This window comes from Doryrhamphus excisus, linkage group LG19 (assembly GCF_037039965.1).
Source record: "Doryrhamphus excisus strain RoL-2023G ecotype Guam linkage group LG19, RoL_Dexc_Guam_v1.1, whole genome shotgun sequence".
Classification (NCBI taxonomy): Eukaryota; Metazoa; Chordata; class Actinopteri; order Syngnathiformes; family Syngnathidae; genus Doryrhamphus; species Doryrhamphus excisus.
The window spans coordinates 2915748-2927467 of NC_136375.1; the positions used below are offsets into that span (position 1 = coordinate 2915748).

The 11720-nt window shown below is 35.7% G+C and overlaps 1 protein-coding gene across 1 annotated transcript in view; it reads left to right on the forward strand.

Annotated features, from left to right (window-relative positions):
- Positions 1-7360, forward strand: part of lrsam1 (leucine rich repeat and sterile alpha motif containing 1) — a 38882-nt gene extending 31522 nt beyond the window's left edge. Inside the window, exons 21-25 of the mRNA XM_058057191.2 lie at positions 424-522; positions 585-716; positions 2370-2436; positions 4053-4255; positions 5982-7360. Of these exons, the coding sequence (XP_057913174.2) occupies positions 424-522; positions 585-716; positions 2370-2436; positions 4053-4255; positions 5982-6104 (624 nt within the window). The 3' untranslated portion in view covers positions 6105-7360. The remainder of the gene's footprint in view (positions 1-423; positions 523-584; positions 717-2369; positions 2437-4052; positions 4256-5981) is intronic.
- The last annotated feature ends 4360 nt before the right edge of the window (positions 7361-11720 follow it).

An 11720-nucleotide genomic window follows, 5' to 3' on the forward strand; every position in this document is an offset into this window, starting at 1 on the left:
CCCTAGCTCCAGTGGCCCCCAAGTAAATTGAGTTTGAGACCCCTGATCTAAACCCTTTTTCAAACAAGCAGTAACATTTTCTCACATTTGATTTACTCCTCTGACTGTGCCTCTTCATTGTCCTGGCACCGGTCCGCTGTACGTTTTTGTATCCTTGTTAAAACCATTCTTCTGTCGTCATATATTTTTAAAAAAATTATTTTATTTTGGCAAGCCAAACGCATTCTATCTACACTGCACAGGAAGGCACTGAGGAGATTGATTGACAATGGTCTACAGTCCCTTAGCCAATCAGGACCCAGAACAAAAAAAATAAAGCAGTGAGTCCACGAAAGGTGAACTGCGATGTAGTGAAGGAACACTGTATACCTCGTCCTTCCACTCAGAGGTCAGTGGTTTATGGCATCACTTTGGGATTTCTAGGCGGAGTTGGAGCGGAAGTCAGAATCCAACCAGCAGAACTACTGGATGATTCAGTACCAGAGACTGCTGGATGCCAAGCCCTTGTCACTACGCATGCAGGTACTCCCCGCTACAGATGAGAGATCTGGAAGCAAAGTCTTCAAATGCTTGTCCCCGTGCAGGAAGCTGGCGTGGAAAAGGAGCTGGTGAATCTGCTGTGTAAACTGTCCGCTCAGCATTATCTGCCCATCATGGCTCACCATTGTGTAACAGCAGAGGCCCTTTGCCACATGAACACCTCCGACCTGAAGAAGGTGTGTATAGAACACTATTTCAAGATGTTTCAGCTTTACAATGTCTATCATTGTTAGACACATTCATTTTTGTAGGATGAATGTGGGTTTTGTAGGACTACAAAAGTTTTGCCACCAGCTGCTTATAATTATCTGTTGTGTAGTTTCTAAGAAATTTTGATGCAAAAGCCTATTTCTGCTACCGTACAATTAAGAGAGGGATTTCTGCAAATAAAAACAAAACATTTTACGTCAAAACTCATATTAACATATTAAAATGAATTATTGGAATGTGGAAATAGAACTGGTTCTTGTACGTTCTGCTTGTACACTCTACGCGCTGATTATAACTATTGTTTTTGTCTTATTTTGCGTACATTTTCTATTTTGACCCAATACCGCATCTTGGAAACTATAACCAAGCTGCACGTCTGACTTATTAGTGACTAAAACCAAGAAAACAATTTCACTACTTTTGTTAGTGTTTTCAGTCAAATTTTACAAATACTATTTTAGACAAAAGCACATACGTTTAACCATTTTTTAACCATTTAAATTGCACTATTTACTGTGCTGTCAGCAAATAAACATACACAAATACCTTTATAAAGCAAAGCAGATAAAATATTTATATGACACAGTCTTGTCAGGTTGTTTTCTTAAAATATCTTTGTAATGAAAAATTGTTATCATTTCATATTCCAGGTATTCCTCAAAAAACATGTTTTTGATATCATGCCATTCACATTTTTAACTTACCTTTTATACATTTTAAGACATTTTTGTTTTGGTGTTACTACCCCAACCTTCCATAAGTGGGTCAAAAATGACCTGGTCAGGTTGTTTTCTTGAAATATCTTCGTAATGAAAATTTTTTATCATTTCATATTCCAGGTATTCCTCAAAAAACATGTTTTTGATATCATGCCATTCACATTTTTAACTTACCTTTTATACATGTTAAGACATTTTTGTTTTTGTGTTACTACCCCAACCTTCCATAAGTGGGTCAAAAATGACCCGGTCAGGTTGTTTTCTTGAAATATCTTCATAATGAAAAAAATGTATCATTTCATATTCCAGGTATTCCTCAAAAAACATGTTTTTGATATCATGTTGTTCACATTTTTAACTTATCTTTTATAGATTTTAAGAAATTTTAGTTTTTGTGTTACTACCCCAACCTTCCATAAGTGGGTCAAAAATGACCCGGTCAGGTTGTTTTCTTGAAATATCTTCATAATGAAATTTTTTTATCATTTCATATTCCAGGTATTCCTCAAAAATCATATTTTTGATATCATGTCATTCACATTTTTAACTTATCTTTATGCAACACACAATGGATCCTGACATTTTCCATTGTTGTACGGGGTAATTTTCTTTTTCAAAGATGTAAAAAAGTGAAAAATGAAGATGTTTCTAACATGAAATGATTCTTGTGTGGTCCTAAATATAATACTAAATATCATACAAGTGATTATTCCTAACCAAAATAACAAAATTGTCACAAAAAGGCATTGATTCTAGTATGGGTGATTTTTGAGCCACTTATGGAAGAGTGTAGGGTCCAGTCACTCGTGCATCGAAGGGTTAACATAAAATTGATGTGCTGCTTTAAACTGTCTGACATTTTTCACAATGTAATTTTTTTCTTCTTTTTTTTAATTTTAGCTCGGCATTAATGAAATTGGCATCCAGAAATCTCTTCTGAAATGGGCGCGGGAACGCAAGCCGGAAGGTAAACCCTACACAGACATCTTTGTTGTACACCAGGATCCAGGACAGGAGATCAACACCTGTAAAATACATATACTATGTAAGGCATTCAAATATGTTGTTATGATATGTAGTACTCGACACTGGTCACTAGGTGTCACTAATGTTACTGTAATGTTAGTTGAGACACTCAAATTGATCGCCACAACAACAGACTTTTATTGCAGGTGTCAGTGATCCCACAACAGGCGCTATAATAAATAAAAATAAAATAAAAATGTCTAATAAAAAACATCCGTTTAGCATTCAGGACACACAGCTAGAACACCCGAGTTCGATTCCACCCTCGGGCATCTCCGTGTGGGGTTTGCATGTTCTCCCCGTTTTTCTGCACATATTTTGGTTTCCTCCCACATTCCAAAAACATGCTAGGTTAATTGGCGGCTCCAAATTGTCCATAGGTATGAATGTGAGTGTGAATGGTTGTTTGTCTATATGTGCCCTGTGATTGGCTGGCCACCAGTCCAGGGTGTACCCCGCCTCTCGCCCCAAAGACACCTGGGATAGACTCCAGCACCCCCGCGACCCTCATGAGGAAAAAGCGGTAGAAAATGAATGAATGAAAATAAAAATGTCTAATAAAAATCGTCTGTTTAGCATGCAGGACACACAGCTAGGACAACTGAGTTCGATTCCACCCACAGGCATCTCCGTGTGGGGTTTGCATGTTCTCCCCGGTTTTCTCCACGTACTCCGGTTTCCTCCCACATTCCAAAAACATGCTAGGTTAATTAGCGACTCCAAATTGTCCATAGGTATGAATGTGAGTGTGAATGGTTGTTTGTCTATATGTGCCCTGTGATTGGCTGGCCACCAGTCCAGGGTGTACTTGTACCTCTCGCCCGAAGACAGCTGGGATAGGCTCCAGCACCCCGCAACCCTCATTAGGATAGGCGGTAGAAAATGAATGAAATATTACTGGAAAATGCTGTACAGTGCAGGAGTGGTTAGCATGCAGGCCTCACAACTAGGAGACCCGAGTTCAATTCCACCCTCGCCCATCTCTGTGTGGAGTTTGCGTGCGTGGGTTTTCTCCGAGTACTCCAGTTTCTTCTCACATTCCAAAAATTAATTAGTTAATTGATTAAAGTTAATCGGCCACTCCAAATTGTCCATAGGTATGAATGTGAGTGTGAATGGTTGTTTGTCTATATGTGCCCTGTGATTGGCTGAAGATAGCTGGGATAGACTCCAGCACGCCCGCGACCCTGGTGGGGATAAGCGGTAGAAAATGAATGAATGAATAACACACTCATTACACACTCCAAGCTAAAACTTCCTGTCCGCACCCCCAATCAGGCCCTCCTAGCACCGGAACACATTTACAGCAACACGCAGAAGTATTTTGTGTCTTAAATGTCTTATTTTCTGTTATTATGTTTACTATATTGTGGAAATAGGAGTGGAAAGGTGACTATAGGGGTGTTACTTCATGTCGGAATTCCTCGAATATTGTTAAAAATTATGAAAACATTTCATTTATAAATAATGGATCCTACTTCGCGGAATTACATTGTGAACATGGTGTCGACCATCAACCCAAACATTGCAACGTGTTTTCTGTTCCTTCTCTTCAAGGTGCTGCTAAGGTGCTGGAGCAGAGCGAGGAGGCTGAAGTCGCCCCCTCAGAGCCATCCTCGTACCCCTCTCCAATTCCCAGCACCTCTCACGTCCTGACCCCGAGCCCACCACTGACTCCTGGTACCCCCGTTACCCCATCGGCCCCCAGCCCTGTGGAGGGGCCATGGAGCTCAGAGTGTGTGGTCTGCATGGAGACTGCGGTAAGAACCAAGACGACACTTGTTTGAGTAGATGCTGTTAGCGCTTTAACGGTCATTTATTTCATGAATTACATGAAAAATATTTTAGCGTAATGAATCATGGCAAGCCACGCCTCCCTGTCATGACAACAGACACTCTTTTATAACTTCATTTATTATTTGTATATGTGTGGTCTAAATAAGCAAAAAGACAAAGAAAGCCAATAATATGGTAATGGTAATGGTTTAATTTCATTTGAACATGCATCAGATTACAATTGAGTGCATCCCATAATCAGTTCCCAGTTCCACATGTCCAAAAGGAGTAGGAAGAAGCAAAGCTTATTAAATCCTACCCCTCCATCTGGTACTTTTACAATCAGTAACTGTTACATTTGTTCACTTCCTGCTTTCCATAATACAGTTTAAGTATTTTTTTAATTAAATTAAATTAAATAAATTAAACTAAATTAAATTTAATTTAATTTTATTAAATTTTATTAATTTTATTTAATTGTATTTAATTGTATTTAATTTTATTAAATTTTATTAAATTTTATTAAATTTTATTTAATTTTATTTAATTTTATTTAATTTTATTGTAATTGTACATTAAATTAAATTACATTAAATTGGGATATTTTAATTTAATTTAATTTAATTTAATTTAATTTAATTTAATTTAAAAAATACTTAAACTGTATTATGGAAAGCAGGAAGTGAACAAATGTAACAGTTACTGATTGTAAAAGTACCAGATGGAGGGGTAGGATTTAATAAGCTTTGCTTCTTCCTACTCCTTTTGGACATACATTACTTTAAATTAAATTAAATTAAATTAAATTACATTTAATTTAATTTAATTTAATTTAATTTAATTTAATTTAATTTAATTTAATTTAATTTAATTTAATTTAATTTAATTTAATTTAATTTAATTTAATTTAATTTAATCATGATTATAAATTTAATGTGATTTAATTTAATTTAATCATGATTATAAATTTAATGTAATTTAATGTAATTTAATGTAATTTAATGTAATTTAATGTAATTTAGTGTAATTTAATGTAATTTAATTTAATTTGTACGAGGTGATATGACCATACAATGACATAATGGATACCATAGTAACTGTCAATACAATACAATACAAATCAATAAAAATCTATAAAATACATAATATTTCAGTCATAGTTATAAATTGTGATTAATCATGATTAATTATTTTGAAAACAGATTAATCTGATTAAAATTTTTCATAATTTGACAGCCCTATTTAGCCGACTAAGAAAAAGCCCTTAGACCGAAACAGTGGATAGGAAAATTTGACGTTCTTCACATCCACCTCAAATCAGCAACTAGATGGCTGAAACTTGAACACAAGTGGTTCTTACAACGGGACAATGATCCCAAAAACACATCAAATTATTCGCGGACAAATCAAATTTAAATCAACTCTACCTCCAAGTGGGCAAAAGTGGTCAAATATCCCAAAGCAGATTGTTCATTATTTTCCATCAGGATACCAACCAATCACTGTGTTGTCTTCTCCCAACGCTGCCATTTTATCCAGGCTTGGGTCCTGCATGTCGTGGCACCGGCTGGAGTCAAACCCACGCCGATACCGTTACACTGTAGTTGAAATCAAGCACTAAAAAAAAAAAATAAATGATGACTGTACAGACATCTTTGACTATAACTTTCCAGTCCTAGACAAATAAAAGATTGTATTTTTCCTCTGCAGGCTCAGGTCATCTTCCTGCCGTGCGGCCATGTTTGCTGTTGTCAGGTCTGTAGCGACGCAGTACAGAACTGCCCCCTGTGTCGGAGCGACTCATCCCAGCGCATACGTATATACCGTAGCTAGAAACCACTCGTGCCACTCTTATTTCCTGCATGATTACCATGCTGCTATGTAGACATGCTGTGCAAAAATGCTGATCATTTCTTCTGTATTAACCAAAAACCTTCTAATATCATTTTAATATATAGTACACAGTGGAACCCGTTTATGTCAACGCCGGTTGTCTACATAAGCAAAATCGTATTTATTTGTGACATCATCCATACATACATACATAAGGCGAATAGAGAGGATAAAGTATTTTAGTTTGTTGGCTTTTAGTTTGTTTCCTACATTTCTGCATATTTTGACTTAGATTTATTTGTTTTTATATTACATGATTATTATTATTACCCACTTTTTTCCCACTGAGGTTCACTTTTTAGAGGCACTTAGCAATGCAATTCACAGAATTTTAACCCTGCCCACCTTGTTATGGTACGGTTCGCTAGCCCATCGGGTAATAGTGAGACATGGAAGGATACAAAGGACATCTCAGTTTTGTGATGCAGGTGAAAAATACTTTTTTTTCCCTTTTTTGCTGTTAATTTTCCAAATATTTCAATTTTTTTCATAAATAATCTTCATAAATTTCCTTCTGGTAATATTATGACTTTATTCCCATAGTTTGACTTTATTTCCATAATATTACCGTATAACTTTTTCCCCAACCTAATTTTTTCAAAATGTCAGTATTATTTATTTTTGTTTGTTTCTCATCTTACGACTCGTTTGTTTGTTTCTTTTCGACTTTTTCCTGATCACGGAAGCTGCTTTATTATGCTGCTCTATGATGCTTACTAGTGGAGATTCAAACCCGTGGCATCCGCTCCAAAGTCCAGAACGCTAACCACTACAACACGGCGGGCTTTCTCATATTATTATTTCAAATAATATTTTTTATGTTTAATATTTGAACTCTATGCTAGTAAAGTACATAATTTTTCTCATAGTATTACAAGTTTATTTTTCTAATATTCTATATTTTTTTCTCATATAAATTATTGACTTTATTCTTGTAAAATTGCAGCTGTTTTTTTCCATTTATTTTTCAACTTTTGTTTTGTGAATTTTCTTATGATTTCTGCTTTTTTTAAATTTCTATAATATTTGTACTTTATTGCCATTGCTCACATTATACTTTTTAACTTTAATTCTCCATAAATTACAACTTTATTTTGTTTTGTTTATTTATCATAACATTATGACTTTTTTTCCAACAAAATTCTGAACAATTTTTTTTTTCCTAATTTTTGCTGTTTTTTTCCCCCAAAAAATATTTCGACATTCTTCTTAAATAATCAAATTTTCCTTTTGGAATGTTTTCCCTCATCGTGTCACAAGGTTATTCTTGTAAAATTACTGCAGATTTTTGTCATTTTTGCAGTTTTTTTTATTATGTTTTTAGAATGTGCAGCGAGCTGATAAAATATGGCCCTCGGGTCACACTTTGGGCACCCCTGCTCTTATCTAACAGCTGCTATGGTAAATTCATTGTATGCCTTCACTGTGTGATTTTTTTTTGAAAAGAAAGTGAAATATTTGACGCATTGCAAGCCCGTGGATGCATTCTGACTTCTGATTGGATGAGCAAGGGAAAGTATGCATATAGTATGCAGGCTATAGTATGCAGTGATTCTCACTGGAGACAAAATAGGATGAGGACGTTTGGAGTTGAGGTTGAAGCAAGTTACTGCACTGTAAAATAAGACAATGTAATCCCATAATCAGTTCCCAGTTCCACATGTCCAAAAGGAGTAGGAAGAAGCAAAGCTTATTAAATCCTACCCCTCCATCTTGGTACTTTTACAATCAGTAACTGTTACATTTGTTCACTTCCTGCTTTCCATAATACAGTTTAAGTATTAAATTAAATTAAATTAAATTAAATTAAATTAAATTAAATTAAATTAAATTAAATTAAATTAAATTAAATTAAATTAAATGTAATTAAATGTAATTAAATGTAATTAAATGTAATTAAATTAAATGTAAGTAAATTAAATGTAAGTAAATTAAATGTAAGTAAATTAAATGTAAGTAAATTAAATGTAATTAAATTAAATGTAATTAAATTAAATGTAATTAAATGTAATTAAATTAAATTAAATTACATTAATTTAAATTAAATTAAATTACATTAATTTAAATTAAATTACATATAATTTAATTATGATTATACATTTAATTTAATTTAATTTAATTTAATTTAATTTAATTTAATTTAATTTAATTTAATTTAATTTAATTTAATTTAATTTAATTTAATTTAATTTGTACGAGGTGATATGACTTTTTTTCCAAACAAAATTATGAACTGACTTTTTTTCCTCATTTTTGCTGTTTTTTCTCCCCAAAATATTTTGACATTCTTCTTAAATAATCAAATTTTCCTTTTGGAATGTTTTGACTTTATTCCCATCTAAAACTTTAAAAACCTAATATTTTTACTACTAAAATGACCTTTTTCCCTCATCATGTCACAAGGTTAGTCTTGTAAAATTACTGCAGATTTTTGTCATTTTTGCAGGTTTTTTTTTTTTTTAATGTTTTTAGAATGTGCAGCGAGCTGATAAAATATGGCCCCCGGGCCCTAGTTTTCCGTCAGTTTCCTGGAGCACACATCTTGTGCTGGAAGACGCAGCCATCCCAATGAGAGCGGACATTGTAAGTGTTGTCGCTGTATCTTTGCTGCAGTTATGATGGAACTAGCATAAGTATGTCTATCAATGCGCGTTTTAAATCATCAAAATACGGCAACATACTGCGGCTATTACATGTTATCATCAGTGTACGTGTTTATGTATGATCACGTTTTTTTTTTTTAGAGTGATTCACAGTTGAAATAGGTGTTTCCCAGTGATGTACATTGTTAGCTAGCTCCTATTAACTTGTTTTTTGGCCTTATAATAAGTATAAGTAATAATATAAGTGCAGTTCCCCTTTAAGTGGGTACTTTTTCAGTAATAGGAACACAGTGGACCACATTGACATAAACGGGTTCCCTATAACGATGAAAACATTTGACTAATACTCTATAGTTGGTTTTAAAATTGTTTTGGAAATGATATCAGTCAATATTATTATTTTTTGTTCTTTTTTCATTTTGTTGACATTCTTAGGGGTGTGCATGTACATTTTATTCTTAAATGACAGTAAGGGAGTCTCATATTTTAAGTTGACTTTCCGGGGTTGTGCAACTGTGATCCAGCGCCACACTCGGCCGGGTCCTTGGGGGTGCATGGGAGTTTGCCCAACCATTCCCAACATGTGTTTTGTGGACTTGTTCCTGAAGGAATCCAGTGGGCGGGGGGCATGGGAGTATGGTGTATTGGAGTGCATGATTCGGGCAGTTTGCGCGGAGCTTGGTCCACATCGGCGGACTCGCTTCCAGTAAGCTTTGGACTCTGCTGTCACCGATTCTGTTCATAACGTCTGTAAACAGAATTTCCAGGCGCAGCCAGGCGCAGCCAGGCGCAGCCCAGGCGCAGCCCAGGCGCACCCAGGCCCAACCATTCTACATGTGTTTTGTGGACTTGGTAAAGGCATTGTTCCTGAAGGAATCCAGAGGGCGGGGGGCATGGGAGTATGGTGTATTGGAGTGCCTGATGTGGGCGGTTTGCACAGTGTCAGAGCTGGGTCCACATCGGCGGACTCACTTCCAGTGAGCGTTGGACTCTGCTGTCACCGATTCTGTTCATAACTACTTTGAACAGAATTTCCAGGCGCAGCCAGGCGCAGCCAGGCGCAGCCTTGGTCCACATTGGTGTACTCGCTTCCAGTGAGCGTTGGACTCTGCTGTCACCGATTCTGTTCATAATGTCTGTGAACAGAATTTCCAGGCGCAGCCAGGCGCAGCCAGGTGCAGCCATTCAACATGTGCTTTGTGGACTTGGTAAAGGTATTGTTCCTGAAGGAATCCAGTGGGCGGGGGGCATGGGAGTACGGTGTATTGGAGTGCCTGATTTGGGCGGTTTGCTCAGTGTCAGAGCTTGGTCCACATCGGCGGACTCACTTCCAGTGAGCGTTGGACTCTGCTGTCACCAAACTGGAGTTTGGTTGGAATCTCTGAGGTGAAACTCAGAGGATGCTTCCCAGACACCTGGGGAAGGTCCTCGGGAAGGACCCAGGGCACATCGGAGAGAATATATCCCTCAGATGTCCCGGGAACGCCTCAGGATCCGAGCTGGATGAAGTAGCCAAGGAGAGGGAAGTCTGGGCTTCTTTGCTTAAGCAGACAAAAATGGATGGAAGTTAGCTTTTCTAAATGTACACAAATTGGGACTTACTTACTTAGAATGGTTTGCTGTTTGTGATTCTTTAGACATGAACTATGTGGACTTCTATTGTCTGTTATTCCTCAAAATGAATGTAAGAGTCAATGTTTATGTTAATGATTAATCATCATACACATTTATTATATATAAGAAATGAACAGGCTTTTGGAAGTAATAGTGAGACCTCCTTAGGATGGCTTTTAAGCTTACTGCTGTTAAGTGCTTGAGCATGTTACAGGATATTATAGATGATATTTTCCTCCTGAAGAAAACTATCATCCAACTTTTTACCCTCAACCATCTTTGGTAGATGACTTGGTTGTGTCTGCATGACCCACCAGCCTTCTTCATTTGTTTTCTTTGACCACTATACTGTATCTGTGTATTTACTGTGTACTCTATTTAGCATCACCCGCTCATGTATTTCTAAGTGCTCTTACATACACCACACATGATATTTCAGTGTAACACAAAACATACGTAACCTTCTTGTACTCCATGTGTCGTCAATGTAAATATCCATGTTGGATGGGAAATGGATACTGAAGTATATATTTGGAGAAGTCGATGCTGATGTGTTAAGAAATAAAATATGAAGATGGCTTGTGGAGTTGTCTTATAAACGACAAAGGCTGCGTGGTTTGCTCTGCAATTATTATACCTAAGGTTACAAGCATGTATCAGAATCTGAATCAGAAATTGTTTATTGCCAGGTATGATCGAATACATACTAGGAATTTGTTTTGGTGAAGTAGGTGCAGACACATCTATTTAAAATGAAAATACAAAATATACAGAATAAACAGTATAAATGTATATCAGGGGTCTCAATTTACTTGGGGGCCACTGGAGCTAGGGTCTGGGCGAGACTTTTTTTTCCAAAAAAACCCACAAAAAACGCATTTATTAAAAACAGAAAAATTAATAAACTTTGCTTTGGTTTCGATTTTCTACAAGAAAAGCTCTGATAAAACATTCCACTGTTCTCAAATATCTTACTTTTTATTTTTCTACACAAAATAAGATGAAAAATAAATAAACAAATCAAGAATAAAGAAAATCAATCAGTCAGTAATAAATAAATATAATAATAATAATAATAAAAACTTAAGAAACCACATATAGTTGGTGGGTACACAAATGATTTTTTTCAGATTAAAATGAACAAAGCATTATTAGAGCCCTGTAGACATGACAAAACACGACTATAGTCACATTTATACTCTTTTTATTTACAACATATTGCGCAACTGCAGGGTCTTGAGACACATGCTAACTCGCAAACTAGAGACTTAGCGACCTAAACGGTAGCCTTCAAGTTATTTCCTTTAAACTTAAATTTAAAAAACTTACCACTTCCACA